This window comes from Anopheles stephensi, chromosome 3, assembly GCF_013141755.1.
Source record: "Anopheles stephensi strain Indian chromosome 3, UCI_ANSTEP_V1.0, whole genome shotgun sequence".
Classification (NCBI taxonomy): Eukaryota; Metazoa; Arthropoda; class Insecta; order Diptera; family Culicidae; genus Anopheles; species Anopheles stephensi.
In genome coordinates, this window is record NC_050203.1 from 38,663,785 (window position 1) to 38,681,933 (window position 18,149).

General features: G+C 45.5%; 4 protein-coding genes across 10 annotated transcripts in view; all 4 read right to left on the minus strand.

Annotated features, from left to right (window-relative positions):
- LOC118511876 (sodium- and chloride-dependent neutral and basic amino acid transporter B(0+)) overlaps positions 1-2,988 on the minus strand; it is a 55,249-nt gene extending 52,261 nt beyond the window's left edge. Inside the window, exon 1 of one of the 5 annotated variants that reach the window (XM_036055493.1) lies at positions 2,811-2,988. The gene's annotated coding sequence lies outside the window, so the exon portion shown is untranslated. The other 4 variants (XM_036055495.1, XM_036055497.1, XM_036055494.1 and 1 more) reach the window with 4 other exon arrangements.
- A 2,290-nt stretch (positions 2,989-5,278) lies between these two features.
- LOC118511878 (RAB6-interacting golgin) lies at positions 5,279-7,200 on the minus strand. The gene is made up of 4 exons (XM_036055501.1): positions 7,026-7,200; positions 6,508-6,934; positions 6,302-6,442; positions 5,279-6,226 (listed from the first exon to the last, which is right to left on the minus strand). Exons 1-4 carry the CDS (start codon positions 7,099-7,101, stop codon positions 5,962-5,964), a joined length of 909 nt encoding a protein of 302 aa, XP_035911394.1. The 5' UTR covers positions 7,102-7,200; the 3' UTR covers positions 5,279-5,961.
- Positions 7,201-7,736: 536 nt separating this feature from the next.
- On the minus strand, positions 7,737-12,087 carry LOC118511877. Its single transcript, XM_036055500.1, has 2 exons — positions 11,778-12,087; positions 7,737-11,613 (listed from the first exon to the last, which is right to left on the minus strand). The coding sequence occupies exon 2, from the start codon at positions 11,592-11,594 to the stop codon at positions 7,770-7,772; it is 3,825 nt and encodes a 1,274-aa protein (XP_035911393.1). The 5' UTR covers positions 11,595-11,613; positions 11,778-12,087; the 3' UTR covers positions 7,737-7,769.
- Positions 12,088-12,914: 827 nt separating this feature from the next.
- LOC118511880 (protein trapped in endoderm-1-like) lies at positions 12,915-18,088 on the minus strand. 3 transcript variants are annotated; one of them, XM_036055503.1, is made up of 5 exons: positions 17,847-18,088; positions 14,322-14,498; positions 13,803-14,170; positions 13,244-13,737; positions 12,915-13,175 (listed from the first exon to the last, which is right to left on the minus strand). In XM_036055503.1, the coding sequence occupies exons 2-5, from the start codon at positions 14,449-14,451 to the stop codon at positions 12,995-12,997; spliced, it is 1,173 nt and encodes a 390-aa protein (XP_035911396.1). In that variant the 5' UTR covers positions 14,452-14,498; positions 17,847-18,088; the 3' UTR covers positions 12,915-12,994. The 3 variants fall into 3 exon arrangements, with proteins under 3 accessions (XP_035911396.1, XP_035911395.1, XP_035911397.1); XM_036055502.1 differs by lacking the exon at positions 17,847-18,088 and adding an exon at positions 14,657-16,328; XM_036055504.1 differs by lacking the exon at positions 17,847-18,088 and adding an exon at positions 15,173-15,191.
- Positions 18,089-18,149: the final 61 nt, after the last annotated feature.

Consider the following 18,149-nt stretch of genomic DNA (forward strand, 5'->3'; position numbering starts at 1 on the left):
GTATAAATAATATAATTCAAGGAACAAAAAAATATATATGAATCTCATTTCGGGTTAAAACTTCAAGGATTTTTGAAAAATTATGCCTGTGTGATAAATTAGGCAGCAATGCATCAAGGTTTTTGCTTGCTTGTCTAAATTTTTAAGGAATCAAACGAATCGTCTGTGTTTAAAAAATGTCTGCTAGAAAGCGGATTAGTAAACAGTGCCAGATAAAGGGAAGAACCATTTAGCGGCTTATATGAGACTTGTGGGAAGGTTAGTATAGCAAGAATATCCGATCATGAAAACTTGAATGAATGAGATTTGTTATTAAAGTCGTTTAAAGTTTTACTCTCAGTATTATGCCGGACTTACTATTCAGCTACGGGTAATTTAAGTAAAAGATGCCAGAAATAGCATTTTGAGGCCTCTATAATAAAGGTTATTGGATTAAACGCACTATTTTCCAGTTCAATTTGATTTATTTGATGCTGACATGTGGATCGAAGAATTGGCTAGAAAGTTGCGTGTTCACACTTAGGAGAATTGCCTAGACTGGATAGGTCTTGCCAAGATTAAGACTTGGAAGTTTGCACCCAGCAGTCCTTATATTGGTGTTTTATACTCGCTTCTCTAGGAGTGATCCAGTGGCCTGGACGACAGCGACGTCGGACGTCACACGGCTAAATCCTTATTCTCCGGGTAAACGGGGTTTCATCTCCCATCGGAACCGTTCAAGGATTCTCGAGGACTTATCTGACTTGACTACGTGATATAAATAAGTCCTAGTAGTAGTGAACCGTCGCTCCTCTGATGACATTTTAAGTCATTTGATGTCATTTGACGACATTAAGCCAAAAAGAAGAAGAAGAAGGAATGGAATTTCCATGCTAACTCGCTCCAATATATTCTTAATAAAAACTGTTGTTTGGTATAACTACTTAAAACTAGACCTCGTTGACCACATTAATATCTCTTAGAGACAAGATCTTGTGTTCCTTGTAAGTCAACTCCAACTCTCGCTAAACCTGTCAAAGCTTCCGATATCATCACTCAAGTAACTCTAACCTAAAAGGTGTAGAAAAATGTTTGTTTGAAATGTCACCTTACCTGTTATTAGTTCCTCCTCACAACTCGCTCAGATCTTTTTCTAGTTTGCTTGGTGGCGAGTGGTTGAAATTTAAGCCATCGCTCAATGATCATGAGCCGCTTCTCGATTGGACGTCGATAGTCGATTGCAACATGTGCGGACTGGTGCGTGCCAAACTTCACAGGATCATTGGCTTTTTACGTGTCTATCCGTAGCAGATTACTCGCGCAAGTACCACAATTGCACAAACAAATAGCCACGACCATCGAGCCCACTTGCAGCACACCGTTTTCCAACCAGCCCCGGGGTCGATTGCTGTTGCTGTGGTGATCGATCGTCACGCATTGGAGTGAGACACACCGAGCGCCAGCTCATTAGATACAAAATGAGCCTCGGTTTCGATCACCGGATTGGGGGGGGGGGGGGGACCGATCATCAGCTGTGGAGGGTGGTCTCGTTACCGCGGCCAGACTACGGTGTGACACTTTGCCATCCACGTCAGACGGGAGATGAAGCAACCGATTTTCACGTCGTAAGACACATCCGCTGTGGCGCAGCCTCGTGCTTTTCGGTTGTCTCGATCTCGCTCGCACACTCGCATCGACTGCGCGTGGTAAGTGTGGTGGTTTGGCGCGCACTGATAGCCGATGGAGACGGATGTTTCGATCCGATGTAACACACCACTTGCGCTAACACATCATCACGCTGGTGACGGTAAAGGTTTCAAGGGTTTAAGCCTCGAAGTGACGAGAGATGTTGGATGGCGATCGTCACTACCACCACAAGCTAATGATGGGAGAATAGCTTGCCGTAATCACGTTTTTGCCTATTGCCTTATCGGACAATCAGCACACCGCAAGGATAACAGTATTGATTGCTGGTAATATAACCTACTACAAATTGGCAGCTAGACTGGAGGAACCTTGCATGCATCGACACACTTGAAATACATTGTTTCTTGGTATTGTTTATACAGCTGCAACAATCATTACTTCTACACCATCCACAAAACCGACTGTGAGCAGGGTCTTCTCGAAACACATTTCGTCACTTTTGAGAAATTCTTTCGCCACCACCACCGCCACAACTGTTGTCAGTAAAATAATCTACTGGCACAACAGAAAAGGCTCTACTCGATCTCGTTGCTGTTATCCATCAGCAAAAACACCAAAACCTTCCACGCGAAAAGGCACGCAATTATCGTAAAAGTAGTGTTCTGCGCACTTGTGTGTTGTGTTACCTTCTAGAGCCCCCGGACCGGAGCCCCTGTGCCAGGCGGCATATGGAAGGCACAGGCACAGCACAAACAACCACCAACAACACCACTGCTGCCGGACGAGCTCTAGAAGCCCGCGGTATAGAAGACATAAAACCTTACCCACTTGACGCTCGGAAATATCGTTACGCCACAAACACACACACTGCGCGATAAGCGCGGCACGCGGAGCACGTTTTCGGTTTGGGGAACAAACGATTTTTCTCACGTTAAAAACATTCGACCAAGAATGATTCGGATTTCGTACTTTTAAAACTACCCCAGCACACGAGAAACCCGACAAAACGGACACTGCACTCCTGCAACAATGGAAAACTGCATACACTTATGAGGAGGACATGCCGTTCTTTTATTTTTTTGGCTAACACGTTCTTTTTTTTTGGTGTACAATGAATGCAGTTACAGTAAAGCAGACTGGCAAGCTCGCTTAAAACGGAAACTTTACACAAATCTTCCACTTACACCAAGGAGACACTGGCACGCACACGATGGGATGGGAGGGTCGTATTTGATTCGAATCGAATTGTTTTGATTTGAGCTGGAGGATTCCGGCGAAGGACGACACACACGCACGTTTGCAACCGGACCGCGAAACACAACCGACGGGGCACGCGTATAAAATGAAAGTGTGAGTACGCGGCGAACGCTTCACTGACGGGGGACGATCGCTCACGCACAGGCTTTTTTCCCTCTCCGTGGTACACCTGAGCGGCTAAAGCGGGGCTTACACACGCCGGAGCGGTTATTTGCGAGAGCGAGCCCGTATGCTTTCTCTCCCGTTGTTTTGTGTTACGCAGCGCAGCAACCCATGGCAGAAGCTTGACAACGGAAAAATCCGTTTTTGAACTATTTACTCGTTTCTTGATTTTCTTGATCAAAGTTTAAAACTCGAATAAATTTGTTCACGTTTACTTATCGTGTTTAACGCCATATTATTTTTGAAGTTTTGTCTCTTTCGCACCAAATAACGAACGTCTGTTGAGTGAATGAAATGCAAAGGCACACTTGCTGTAGGGGAAGAATTGACTGTTGTAATTTTCCCGGTGGCAAATGTGTTGCAAAGAGAAAGCATTTTTTTTATCCTATAAAAACGGTTTGGCCCCTTTTCGTAGATATATAGTCATAAATTATTTAAAACATTCCAAATTACGTTGATAAACTAAATACAACCTCGAAAGGTCTTGATCTACCATTTCTGGCATTCCCTCGGCTTGATTTTACCCGAAGTAGGATTATATTTACGGATGGGCAGTCTGGATAGGATTTAGTCAACAAAGTGCAACAAACTCTCAGTCGTACCGTTCTCTTAACAAACAGATCGAATTTGACGAATTTTAAAGCTATATGATTTGTGGTTTGCTGTCGAGAATGCTTAATAAAAAAAAATGGTAAATGTTTACTATAAATGTGGCAATTGTTGTATTTTGAGACTTTAGCACTTCCAACCCCATTGCATATTATTGCAAACGATCTTTTAAATCTCACTTACAAGACAGAGGTTCGTTCGTTAGGTGCAAGAGAGTTAAAACTTATACGCTTCTTCTTACAAGTACTTGCTATGACTCAGGCGATGTGGAGTTCAATTTTTTGAATTGAAACCTAAAAGGATGTGAAATGTTTCCAATTGCGATTCAAATGAAATCCTGATGTATCAAGAAACATATCAAGCTGAGGTAATGTTCTGAGATAATGTTCTTCACATGGTGACGAAAACGCCAGAAACGGCAAACCAAGACCTAGGTTCTAGTGCCAAGGAACCGTTCGTTATATCCTAACTCATTCAAAATTAGTGAAACAAAGCTCACAACCACCAGAGTATCCCGTAGTTCCTGCAAAACGACTCTTTAACGTGTGCGTAGTGTGTGCAGACCGTGCTGAAAAAGCTTTAAACGGTGAGAGCCGTTGGCTCCTCCTGAGAGAGAGAGAGAGCGAACGATGGTGCGAGAGTAATGCAGTTCGGTTCGAACGGCAAAAAAAGTTGTTTTGAACTTGAAGTCAGTTGCAGTTTCTTTGTTGTGTGTGTGTGTGTGTGTGTGTGTATGTGTAGTAATGTCCATTTAAATCGCTCATCGTTGATGTTTGCTTGAACAGCAGTTTCTTATTCGTAAATACAAACTATTTACATTGGGAAATATTATCTTTTGCGCGCGTTTCTACCATTGATCGTAATTTGTACCACAAAATCATAAAATGCACGAAACATATGATCCACCAGTTTCGAACTGCAGCTTTATGCAACAAATCGCTTCCTCAATCCGAGCGCTATCCGGCAGCTGTTAAAGGAAAAGCGAACGTAGCCGATACGCACCGCAGAAACTCTCATTCTCGATCGAATGCAGCCTTAATGATGTCGGCGTCGCAGCATGTCACCGGTCGAACGGTGACGATTTGTCGGTAGCAAAACTGGTAGTGCAAGTAATGCGCTACCGCTGCATGCACCTGCATGCCTGCCTGCCTGCAGAGATCGGGCCCGATCTTGCCCCGTCCCTCAAAGGGAAGCGCAAGAAAGGCTTGCCAACTCCAATTCGCTAAACTAGCTCAACGTGCCCGCTTGCCTAGACTGCCTGAGACTCCGTTTCAGTCTAGCGTCATCAGTCGCTCATTAGGTGCATTTTGCCAATTCCTGGCAAACGCTTCCCTGGCCGCATCAAACACATGGGACGGCTGAGATGGTTCACTTTCAGCTTTTGCTTTCGCTCATTCGCTAAGATTTTCTGCATTGCGGTCATTACGGCGGTTTCCAGTTTTCCGTCCGTTCGACCAAACGCGACCATAAACATCGATATCAATATGTTTTCCTTTCTTCGATTGGCCATTAAAGTGCGTTCAGCTGATGCAATGCTGATTCAAAGACTTTATCGGCCTCTCTCTCAGGAGATAACGCTAGGAAGGAGTGCGTGATAAGACCACTCGATAAAACAATTGATATCTAGTGTCTGCTGAAAGCCATATATTTCTCAATCACAATAAATGTACAATTGATTACCATTTTAAACCGCTTTGTGTAAATGCCTGGATGCTCTCTTTTGTTGTGATAGTAAAAGTACATGTCATGCTTCATATTCCACACGATTCTTATAAATTAGCTCAAAATGTATTATCTCTTGCAGCAAATTCTGGTATATCTTCACTTCTGTGGGACTATCAAATAGAGTACTTTTGTTGTGTAAAATGTTATAGAAAATAGGTATAATATCGTTTATTGTCTGTTCAGAATCACCATACCCTCTCCTCTCGCTAGGCTTGATCCGTAAATTGCAATATTCTAACAATACTTTAGTGTATGTGTGGTTGTGAGTACTATCCATCCTTAAATCTAACATTGCTTTTTCGCGTTTCCTTCATCTGTAAGCCGTGTTGTAAGTGTAAAAGGGATTTAAAATGCAAACAATAGATTAATAGGTTAAAATGCATTATAGGCAAGAAGTGTGCCTGGAATAGTGCCCAATAGTCTTATAGCCATGGAAGTACTAAAGAAACAGTCCAACGGACCACATTGTAACGAGATTTCATTTCTTGTCATCAGATTTGGTTGTTTGTTAGTGCGCTGTGTCGCCTTGCCGCATGCTGTATCACAGCGTTGGTTTAACCTATCTATCAGGGCGCGCGTCCGTCAGTTACGTGGCGATTGGGTGCTGTCGGGTTCCGTCGAAGCGTCCGTCGCACCGGTGCTGTTCCCATTGATCGTATCATCAAAATTATCGTTCACCGAAATACCTACCTTCTCCATCAGCTCGGACAAACGTTTCGCTTTCCGTTCCTCGTTGTGGGAGATGATTGCGCACAGATGTTCGGTTAACATTTCCTTCTTTTCCAGTGCCTGATGGAGCTCTACCTTGGCCTTCAGGAAAAGGTTCTCTATCGTAAGATAATTTTTTCTGCAAGCAAAGAAAATAATACCATTTAGAAAGCAAAATAAACAAACGAGCCGCCGCAAACAATCATCGACTTACTCAACGTTCGAGAAGTGCATACTCGCCGCATCAATCTGTTTGCGCAGTATTGCAACATCCGATGCCAGCTCGGAGTCTAGTTTGCTGAGTTCTGATTTTATCTCCTGAATTTTGTTCGCCTCTGCTGCTGTTTTTTGAGCGCTGGAAAAGAAAGCCAAATCATGGTTAGAAATGTGCCTCCCTGGGATAGTCGTCTACGGTCTTACTGTTGCTCTATCGCTTTATGTAGAATGTCGCGTTTTTGCCTATTCTGTTCTTCCATCATTTTTCGCTGCTGCTCAAAATCCTTCAGCGACATGCCTTTGAATGGTGTTAGCGCATCGTTCGGATTCATCCGCGACCCGGGCACCCCTGGCGCACTGGATGCAACGGACGGTGGTTCCAAAGTTTTGCCAAAGGTTGGCGCTTTCGGCAGTACTAGGATCGACTCATCCTCCGGTGCGTTCATCATCACCGGCAGTGGTTTAAAGGCAACGGCCTGTTGGATCGGATGCTGTGGATAAATGCTTGTGTCGACACAGCTCACTGTACTGAGGTTGCCACTGTTTGTCGTTGCTGGTGGTGGAACAAATTTCACCGCGCCAGGCGGCACTTTCGGTTGCCTGTTGTTGTGGGGACGCGACAAATCTTTAGCTAGAAACAAAAAAAAAAAAACAAATACATTGACCCACTTCATTCTAAAGCTCAACACACACAACACAGTTCAGTGACTCAAACTACTTACCCGGATCTTTGCCACCTGCCTGCCGAGTAATCTTAAAGATATCATCGTCAGAAAATCCTACAAATTGTTTGGACATTTTTAGTTTAAAAAATCAAACTCCCGTAAATGCAACAGTTGTGTTCTGAAAGGCTCCGCACAGTTTGTTTACGTAGACGCTGTCAAAGACGGCTTGCACAAACTGTCAAACCGTAGCGCTTGACAAGGTTGCTGGTACTGAGGTGTGCCGAACAAAACGCATCTCACTGTGCGATTGTTCAAATTAATTTCGAAATTTAATTCGACCGTTACAACACAGATCATGCTGTAATGGTGTATTATTCGCACGATAATAAGAATTTATCAAAATTCGTATTTTTTTAAATTTCCAAACTTTGAATATTGTACAGTATATGTTTATTTCTCGATCTGAATAAGCGCGATTGCCGGGAAGTGATGTGAGTGGGCCGATTGCTCACACGACAGCACCGAAATCAAATGCCATCATTACCTATACTTATAGTTTACAGTACTACTGCTTTCTTTTAAGGCGCTACAAGCGATCGCCGTAATAGTCTGCTGCCATTGATGCTGCTCAAGGTTACCAGTATTCCTGGTGGATACATCGCTATCACTGAGCTAGCTTTGATTGCCTGGTGCAATTCTTCTCCGTGATACTGCAATAAGTGCTGTGTGACTCTTCTTGCATTGGGATAAATGATTCCACGATTTCAATCACAATTCAATTGCATCTTTGCACGATCGTTTTTATTCACACATGCAGACATCGACAGATTGTTCCATATCCATCCACTGTTTCAACATAGATTTAATAGCTGCATTTTGTAGTGTTTCAACCGTTTTTCTTGCTTGTTCTTTTGCAGCAAGTAATTGCTCCTTACTACCGTATCGATCCAACAGTGACAGAATTTTGTGTGTTAAGTCTAACCGATCCTTTTGCTTAAATACTTTCCCCTGCGGCACTATTTCAATGCTGACTATAAGTTCTTCCAGCAAATCGAAGCTTCGAAGGCACTGTCGAACACTTTCACTAGGTAACGTATCCTCGCATAATGTTACTACTTTATCGATAATCCTCTCCTTATTTTCTGCATAGCAGTGTCTGATAATAGCCCGCACGTATCGAGGCAGCCGGCCCATTAGGTAACGTTCCGTTTCCACAGTAAGGTGCACCGTGCAGTACGCCACAACCCAGTCAAAAACGTCTGGGAATGGTTTTCTTATAGCTACCTCCAGTGTATCTTCCACGTCTGGATTCGCTTCGAACAACATGCGTTGAAGTATGCTCCGATACCCATATGCTTCCTCGTAGTCATCATCCGCATACTCCTCATCACACGCTCTGAGCGTCTCCAGCAACAGCATCGTTTGCTTTTCTCCGAGTCGCTTAAGGTTGATGTCGTTGCTGTCGTTCGCGACGAGCTTTTTACCCTGCAGACTGCTGGCAGCGCCAAATCGAAAGCATAACTGCGCTAACAACCTTTTCGGAGCGACCGACAGCAGTAATCTGAGCGTGTTAAAGGTGGCATTGTTCAGTGCCATTCGAATGCACGTGGGAAGGATGCCGCTGTCCATATGGGAGCGGATGATCTGTCGTTTGCCTTCCGACAAACGTTCCGGATCGTGCAGGAAGAAGTCGATAAACTTATCGGCAATGTTGGCACGGGACACACAAAAGTATCGCTTTAAAAAGCTGTGAAACTCTGCCTTCTCAACTTCCTGCTCCAGCAAGCAGTAGCGCACCAGGAAGTAGTCCATCACGGTTCGATGCATAAAATTGACCCTTTTCGACGCATCGCACTGTAGCAGTATCAGCCCGAAGCGTTGCAGTTGCTCGCAGTACGTCAGATCGCTGCAGCAGCTGTACTCTAGCTCGTACGCCAGCTGTGCATGTTTCGCGTAGTACTCGCCTCTGATCAGCTCGCTTGCCCACACGTGCAACCTGTCCATTTCGTCGAACTTTCCACGCAACGTATGCTCGAACTTACTTTCCACGAACGTATCGTAGATGGATCCGATTTCGTAGTTCGTGTGCCACTGAATATTCGGCTTGCGGATACGATCCTGGTATATGGTTCCCATGATTTTGCACAGCTGAGGCACTTCGAGGAACGATTTCCATCCGGCCCCTTTCAGTAGCGCATCAAAATTGGACAGAAAAATGTCGACATTTTGTTCCAGGGTCGGGGTGCGCTCGCTCGCATCACTTAGCCACAGCTGTCTGAAGTAGGTTTCGTACGAAAATGAGGCCAAGGTGTAGTGAGCGGCATTCTGGAAGGCTTCTTTTAAAACCGATACCGATTCATTCCTGGTGCCAATTACCAGACGACATCCTTTACACTGCAACATCTTCAGTAGAAACTTTATGACAGCGTTCTGATATTGCTCTACTATTTCGTCAAATCCATCGACCAGCAGACAAACGGTTCGCATCTGTTCGAGGCACTTTTTTACGATGTCCAAAACAAAACGGCTTCCGGTAGGAGCGGTAATGCTCAACAGGCTTAGCAGCAACTCAAATCCATCCGACGAGGCCACATTTTCCGCTTGTAAAATACCTTTGGCAATTGTGCTGGCTCGCAGATATAGACATACAGTTTCTTCCAGTGCCAGTTTGGCGATCTGTAACAGCTCCATGGTTTTCCCTTGCCCTGATGTGCCACTAACAATGGACACGGTGTGTGCTGAAGCAAGCAGAGACGCTCGATCTGTAATCATCGTTCCACCTTCTTCCAGCAGATCACGCTTAATGTAATGCCTCTCATCGGGTTCATAGACATCCGATCTAACTATTATATCGGTGAGAGTGCTCAATTCTTCAACCTTCTTCACGCTGTCAATAAAATCTTCAGCAATGTAGTTGGCAAGCACCAACTTCTTGTCGTCAACAGTGACGTGCTTGATGTCAACCTTTTCCGGATCTACAATCACGTTACAGCGTTCCACTTCATCCGTTACAAACGTCGGGGCATTGTCGGCAGCTATGCTGTGCACTATTTCGATAACCTTTACGTCGGCTAGCTGTTGTACGATCCATTTCGAACATTCAGCAATATCCGGCAGATCTAGCAGCATTATATATTGTGCGCATTCACCGATTAAGTTGTTAACTAAGCTATGAATAAAGAGATTGTCCTGTTTTACGTTCTGACTAGGTTCTTGAGCCTGTGTCGGTTCATTTCGAATAGTTTTAAGCGCATCTTGCAACTGCTCAAAGTCTGCGCTATTGCTTACAATCAGCGAACGTTCGAATTTTTTTCTAATCCGAACTGCTGTCCACGCTACCTTCGATTGGGACACTACCGCCAACGAGCGCCAATTGGGGTGTTTGTCCGAAAAGGATTTAATTTTCGCCTCAAGTTGTTCGATACTCTGCTTTGTAAAATCTATACCCTTAAGCGGTTGGACGGTTAGTTTACGCTTAAGCTCAATCATGCTCATTACCGACTGTACGTAAGATTTGGTAAGGAGACAGTCCTGCTGTTGCTGACTTTTATCCCTCTCCGCTAATGTTGCCAGCTTCAGTGGTTCCGTTATCAAATGTGTTTCAAACATTTCCTTATCGAACCGGTCGCCCAATAAGTCCTGTACGGCCTTTAACATCCGCTCTCCTTTGGGAATTTTAACGTAAAAAATGAAATGTTTAAAGAACCAATCCAACTCTTCCTCTTCCAGGCCTCGGTAGGAAAAACTGACCCCCGCAACAGGGCTGCCATCGGTAGCCATGGCTGCTTTGCGCGTTCCCATGTTGAACGCAGTGGTGAAAAATATTTTCGATTTTAAGCTAGTGATGTCGAACGTTGGATTTCTGGGATGCGTGTACAGGATTTTGCACGCCACGATAAAGCTTACTCGAAATTGTTTCGCATGCTCGGAGAGACTTGGAGCGTCGTGTAAGAACGTTTCGCGCAATTTTACTTTCGTCGGTGCATCCTGTTGTTCCGCTGCGGTTGTTTGTTCCACCGGTTCCAGAACTTCACCCGAAAGGGCTTCTACTACCGACTCGTTCAGATACTTGAATGGGTTTGTGTTATCTTTCTTCTTTGACGAGCCGGCGTGAGCGGCAAGGTTCTGTGCCATTTCGAACATGAAGAGAGCCTTCCAGTGCTTTATCCGAACCTTCTTGATAATGTGAATCGTAAGCAGTAAATGTGGCTCGCTGCTAGTATGAGCGGCAAGAAATTCTCCGGTAGTTTCGTGAAAATCGCACGTCGTCCAATAAATCATCTCCGTAGGCATGCCGTCCCGTTGGTGCGCTGGCGAATTTTTGTAGATACCGTAGGTCTCAATGTACTTCTCTATGCAGGCATTCCTTTCGTGCAGTACATCCTGAATGGACAGCGTTCTGGTTTCGTCCTGTTTTTGTTTCGCCTGAAAAAAGTAGAGCCCGTGGCTGTCGGCGCCCTCGGCATTGCGGTGGACTTTCAAGATCACATCATCCAAAGCTCCGTACGTCGTTTCGTTTGCTTCGTTGCGTATGGAGTAGTCATACTTATTGTGCAATAGTCCAATAAGGTAGTAGCAAAGGTGCCGTTGGAAATCAACCCCCTCCGTTGAGGCCTTATTTGCCATGGTTTACAGATGACGCAAGCTTCGAAAATAGAGATTGCATGTATAATGAGTAACGAGCGCAGCTATAATCTTCTAGGAATCATTCAGCTATCTTTCTAGGAATTGTGACGATGTTAGCTATACATTTCCTAGCATTTTTCCGATGCTGTATCGCGTACTGTATCGTTTACATTAATTTATTACCTGCAGCGCAAATGCAGCTACAGATGATCGTTTATGCAGGGCAACAGCAAATCAAACGCTCGCGAAAGCACGTGAATTGCTTGATTGTTTACACTTTAACGCACTTATCGTTCCGTGCTTCTACGCGCCACCAACATACTCACGGGGCTTCACTAGACTAACTCACGATGTCGTGAAACTAAGGTTGCACAGTAATTTAATTTAACTATGACTAACTTTTACGTTGGGCGACGGGTGAACGTATTTGATCTGCAGAGACTTGAACGCAGATCAAAACAGTACAGATTTGTTTTGGATTACATCTTTACAACTGTCAAACCAATGTAAGCTTAAGGTGCCCATACACGGCAGCAATTGTTCGGCTGTGTGTACACTGCAGTATCTATGTTGTATGCATTAAAAATTAAATTTAATGAATCTTCATTTGCGAGCGGTCAATTAAAGCCGTTAGCTGCGATAAAAAGAGGAGTTTATGCAAATATTTTTCAATAAAATAGATCCAAATTCCCCTAGAAGCATTTGCCACTGCACTGTTGTCGGCTAATGGTATTCATGGTGGGACTAATCGCGGACAGATTTGGTTAAGTTGTTATGATCCTAAAATATAAAAAAACAGTTTCTTTTATACACTTTACGGTTAAAAATTTTATCCTGATAAAGGGTTTTGAAATACAACACATCTGGAGCACATTTCTTTGCTTGTTGGTTTCGAATCCATGCCCACGAAGCATGGATACAAGATTATGTTTATCCAAAGTTTGGGATACACATTGCTTTTGAAACAGAAACGATCGCAAATAGTATTATAACATTTAAACGCAATAAACTAATGTATTATATTGCTTTATCCTACAGGGCTGTACAGCATTTGTTCGGAGCCTTTTAAATTTATTATCCTTTTAGCGCTGCAACCTCAAGAATTCTTCATCTGCTATTTCTAGCTTCCTACACTTGACTATCTTGAAATAATAAGTAGTACTGCGTACAGACCGCTTAAAATGGATTTATAACATGCCGTGTGGAGTGCTGGCACCGTTTCCTGGTAGAATTAAGCTACAAATTAGTATCGGCCCACGTGTTCAGACAACTTTCAGCATTATTACATTTCTTTTTACCAGAAGAAAAACATACATTTTCTTAAAATAATATTTATTTTTATTTACTGGAATATTACACTTTGGATAGAGCCATTTTTTATCAACGTCGTCCTACTTTCGTCATACTTCCGAATTATTTTGCGTTCCACTGCCCGTCGTGTTATCTGCTGCACAGTTTCCAATTTTTGTTGATTTCGTTACGCCAGGCGTCATAGCCGACTGCTGCCGGTGGAAGGTAATGCTTCGCTGGGTGTTTGTGCTTTTGCAATCGGAGCAGCGAAGAACGGCCCAATAGGCGTTTCTGTGGTGGTAAATAATTCGCATTAGTAAAGCGAATATGAATCATTTTATCGCTCTCGATATACTAACCGATAGTGTCGACTACCTAGCGCATAGATGAAGGGATTAAGTACGGCCGAATGCCAAGTAAGAATCGATGCCAGCACATGTACATCACCTGCCTCTCCGGCAGACTCAGCATCCTCCAACAGCACGTTGGCGATCGTCAGCGGCAAGAAGCAGATCATGAAGCATCCGAATATGGCGGCCGTTGTTCGCGTCAGATGCCGCTCGTCATCGTCATTGCTGGGCCCAGCCGCCATGCTGCCGGGTGTGGCGGTAGCCGAAACGGAACCTTTCACCGCGTATCGTTGCATGTTCCGTCGCTGTCGTCGAACGGCACCGATGATGGCCGTGTAGCACAGCACAATAGCGCAGAACGGTAGAGCGAATCCTACGATGAAGATGAATTTCTTCGGACTGGCGGAAAATGTACCCGTCGAGGTGATTGACGGTAAAACTGTGCAGGAGAAGGTCCGCCGATCGAACCCCAGCCGTCCCCACAGTTCAAAAAGTGGTAGAGCCTTAAGCAAGATGAGAGGAATTGTTGGTTGCGCCAGGATTCTCACACACGCGTAACTTTACTCACCATCAAACCGTACGGAATGGCCCAACAAACGGCCAACTGCAGCGGAACCATACCGGCCGTTCGGTAGATCGATCCATACCAACTCGGATGCACGATCAGCACATACCGATTGACGGTTAGGGCGACCAGGCTCAGCACGGATGTGGCCACCGTTCCGTACAGTGCCACCGGGAACAGTCGGCACCACAAGCTGCTGGAAGTGAAGGGCCATCTTCGGCGGCCGTACCGAAGCGCCATCAGCGGCATAACCGCCACACAGAACAATAAATCCGCGGTGGCCAGCGACATTACGAAGGCGGTCGTTGGCTGCCGGCGCCGCTGTCGCACGGCCCGATTACGGCCCAGTGCCAGTAGTGTCGTCACATTTCCTGTTAGCAAACCACCGTTCCCAAAACAAAAAAAGCTGTGATTAAAACAGAAACCCACGCAACGCGCAAGAGGCGCCTTTCGGTAAGCGAGCGGGGCTTAAGCGGCGCGCGAAAGTGGTTAGATAGATATAAATAGACACAACAAACAAACCGATTGTTCCGAGTGCGGCAATTAGTGTGGCGCTCGATGCTGCCACGATCGATATTTCGGTGGAGCAGAACACTCCATCCGCTGCTGGGTTGGAAGCATCGCCGAGATTCCCGTACGAGTCGTTGCTCATGGTTGCTCGCACTGCTCTGTCACTTCACGCGGTGCTCACTCCGATCACTACACGATCAATATGGAATTAATAAATAATTTGTTTATTCACCACACACCCGATCACCATATTGGCTTGCGTCGGGCTTCAGACACTAGCTCCGAGACACTAAGCCGCTTCAAACAACGCAACTTCCATCGCTTGTACTAGGACGATGGCAACTCACACACAATGCGATCACTACTACCCCGGAAGCCGATCATCGGCCTAGTTTCGGCAGTGATCCTAATTGATTAACCACGGATCAAAACGCTCATTAGAAGGCGTACAATCATTGACACGAAACCGTGTTTTGGGCGTCAGCAGCAAATTCGATCTTTTGATAGTGCAAGCCACAGTTTCCCGCAAGCCAAACGTGAACGCGCCGTCACACGATCACCCCAGCGATCCAGCTCGAACTGCCTGGGTGCCGGACAAACCAGCGGCTCACAGGGAATGGATGCGAAAGTGAGAGTGATAAATATGAAAACGAAAGAACGCCTCCGAAGACGCAGACACCCGTTAGCGGTGGTTCTCTTAAGACTTGCGCGGCACGACACGCGGTCGACTTGCGGATGCGCGAGGGCACGAGAAGAGTGCGCGCGCGATTAAAAGCGGACATCTCACTCCCCGTCCCGTGTGCGCACGCTGGGCTGGAAGATAAGTCGAAGGGTGCTGAACTAGTGTGTAATAAGAACACCACCACACGCCACACTGGAGCGCGAAACCACCACCCAAACCATCGCCCAGCGCGAACTGGTGGAGAAATGTTCTGAACAGATGCGTTTACCATACGACTGTGGGGCATGGGTTTTGAACCGGAGGCAGGCAGCCTCAGGAATGGGTCTCGCGTCGCAGGGAGCAAGGGGGTGGCAGCTGAGCAAATGAACAATACGGGCTTGGAGTACGGCAGCGGGAAGTGGAAAACTGCCGGCAAAATAATGACGCAAACACCCGGAATGCAGATGTTTCTTTTTTTTTCTCTCCCCACGGTCTTTCTTTCTTTATTTTCCACTTCAAGAGCCCAACAGAAGAGTGCTGCTAGAAGTTAGAACGGCGGTAAGGAAAATCGCCGCTACTGTGGAGCGATACCTCCACCGAACCTTGCCGGCAGATGCAATATGCGTTCCCGGGGGCTTATGAATCGAACTGATTCACCATTTGGTTTCTGTTACACGACCCGATGCTCTTGAGAATTTCTTGACGAAAACCGATGCGTACCGGCGTCCAATCGGGTTACGCGTAGTTGTTCATGCTTCGGTGCAATAAAACATATAGCGCGGCAAGCGCATCGTACACGGCCCGGATGACGATCTGGCAAGATCTTCGCGCGGGATCCGTTCGTGGAGGGGTTTTAAGGCGTTGTTGCCAAACACACGTTATCTGGAGAGAAGATGCAACCGAGCAGCAACACTGGTTCGAGAGCCTGTTCTGCATTGTTCCAAGTACTATTGTGAAATGAGGGTTTTTAAACTCAAAACTTGGTTTAAACTTTAAACTTAATTAAAAAAAATGGAGAGTGTGTTGCCTCCTGCAGCCCTTGGTTTAAACTTTAAACTTAATTAAAAAATATGAGAGTGTGTTGCCTCCTGCAGGGTCTATTAGCCGTTCTGCCCCAATTTTAATTTCATTTTGTGCTTTGTTCGATGCCTCCTCCGTGTACCTGGTGGTTATCAATACTTTTATAGATAGCTGAGCTCAAACTTTCTGTGCAGATAATTTCATGTCTTTGATGTAAGATGGCAGAATGTTGTTTCCTAGCGTCCTTACGCCAATTACCTGGCACTTTGACCATGGTTGTCTTTAAAATTAAATGTTTGATTTTTTCAGCTTTTGTCGGGGGGGATTGCTGAAGCGTTGGCGCCATCGCCGAGAGACTGTATGCATAGACGACTTTGTATCAGGCATGGATTATGCACGGCGCAGCATAACAATGCTCATTCTGTCAAAAAACAAAATCATCGAAGAATCATCAGTAATCTTGATTTAGTCTCTACTAACTCCACCGCTCGCTACTGACCGCTCGCTACTGATACCGCTCACGGTTCAGCGCCGTCGTCTGCCAATCCGGTATCCCGCCCGTTCTGGCGGACGCATCAACGCCTTCACTCCATCTCAATTTGGGCCTACCACACCTCCTCTGTCCGTGTGGACGGCCTAAAAGGACTTTACGGGCTGGGTTGTCCAGTGTCATTCTCATGACGTGACCAGCCCACCGGAGCCTGGCGAGCACGATGGTGAGATCATCGTATAGGTAGTAGAGCTCGTCATTGTAGCGGCTCCTCCATTGTTCTCCCACTTCCTCTCGAACGCGGCTAAGAGGGCCAGTCGTCAGTTTTGGACAGAGTCCATGTGTTAGAGTCGTATGTGAGTACTGGGACTGTAAATGTTCTGTACAGTCCCAGCTTCGTCCATCGCGACAGGTATATAGAGTGGAGAAGATTCCTCAGGCTGTAGTATGACCGGTTGGCAGCCAGCACCCGTGCGCGTAACTCAATCAATCTTGTTGTCAGTGTTGGTGTTGGATGACTTCAAAAGTGCGGTCACCTATCTGTACATCACCCCTGCGTAAGCCAGTGCTTGTTAGAAGGGCCGCTGGTGGTGCCACCATCATTTTGGTTTTCACCTCGTTAATCTCCAACCCGAGGTTCTGTGCCGCACGCTCGATCCTTTGATAAGCTTCTGCTACATAGGAGAGCCTCAAACCAATGATGTCTATGTCATCAGCGTATGCCAGGATCTGGATATACTTATAGAAGATGGTCCCCGAAGTTTCCATCTCCGAGTCGCTGATGGCTCTCTCTAGCGCCAGATAGAAAAGGGGACAGGCAAGCCCATCTCCCTGGCGCAAGCCCCTGGTGGTAGCAAAGGGCCCTGATAGTTTTCCATCCACCTTCACCTGGCATGTGATGTTGGCCATTGTCATTCTTACAAGCCTGGTAAGCATGGCCGGGATTCCAAAAGAGCTCATTGCGTCGTACAGTTTTACCCTGGCTATGCTGTCATATGCGGCTTTAAAATCAATGAAGAGATGGTAGGAGTCCGCCATCTTCTCCAAGATTTGCCACATCATGAAGATCTGCTGAAGACACAAGCTTACCTCATGAAAAATATGGAAAATATTTTTTTCCCCTTTTGCATACATTTTGCAGATGAAAGAGGCGGTATTGGGGGGTACGGTCAACAGGGCAAAAAATACCTTGGATTATTTTTTTATTTGCTCACCAAAACCGGTCAAACCTAGACCCATTCTCTTCTTTCAACCCCAGTTTTTAATTAGATTTCATCACTCGTCCAAGTATCAGATATTTATGAAGTGATATAAATTAAATACACCGAATGTAGGATAATTTGGACCATAAATAGATTCTACTTACTTGCTTTTCATGCGCTACAACTTGGCCTGCTGAAGTAGTCCTCCATACCGACTCAAACGGAGCGAACGGTGTCATTCTCATGGCGTGATCAGTCCACTGGAGCCTGGCGAATCCAATTCCCCCCCACGATGGTAAGATGGAGCTGTACGGTGAGCGCCTAAAGCTCGTTGTTGTGGCAGCGCCTTTATTGCTCTGTCTCAGGGTAAATCGATCACTCCTAATGTTATTAATGCTTCGCAATTATTTGTTATTGAAATTTCTTAAAAAAAGCTTTCCTGCTGCTTTTCTCTAAAAAGTATTATT

What these genes read in the sequence shown, in the direction of transcription:
- LOC118511878 (XM_036055501.1), bottom strand. Translation starts at nt 7,101, where the DNA reads ATGTCCAAACAATTTGTAGGATTTTCTGACGATGATATCTTTAAGATT. An exon ending in GGCAGGTGGCAAAGATCCGG is followed by an intron (nt 6,935 to 7,025) that starts GTAAGTAGTTTG and finishes TTTTGTTTCTAG; the next exon opens with CTAAAGATTTGTCGCGTCCC. An exon ending in ATGCACTTCTCGAACGTTGA is followed by an intron (nt 6,227 to 6,301) that starts GTAAGTCGATGA and finishes CTTTGCTTGCAG; the next exon opens with AAAAAATTATCTTACGATAG.
- LOC118511877 (XM_036055500.1), bottom strand. Translation starts at nt 11,594, where the DNA reads ATGGCAAATAAGGCCTCAACGGAGGGGGTTGATTTCCAACGGCACCTT.
- LOC118511880 (XM_036055503.1), bottom strand. Translation starts at nt 14,451, where the DNA reads ATGAGCAACGACTCGTACGGGAATCTCGGCGATGCTTCCAACCCAGCA. An exon ending in TGCCGCACTCGGAACAATCG is followed by an intron (nt 14,171 to 14,321) that starts GTTTGTTTGTTG and finishes GTTTGCTAACAG; the next exon opens with GAAATGTGACGACACTACTG. An exon ending in CCATTCCGTACGGTTTGATG is followed by an intron (nt 13,738 to 13,802) that starts GTGAGTAAAGTT and finishes ATCTTGCTTAAG; the next exon opens with GCTCTACCACTTTTTGAACT.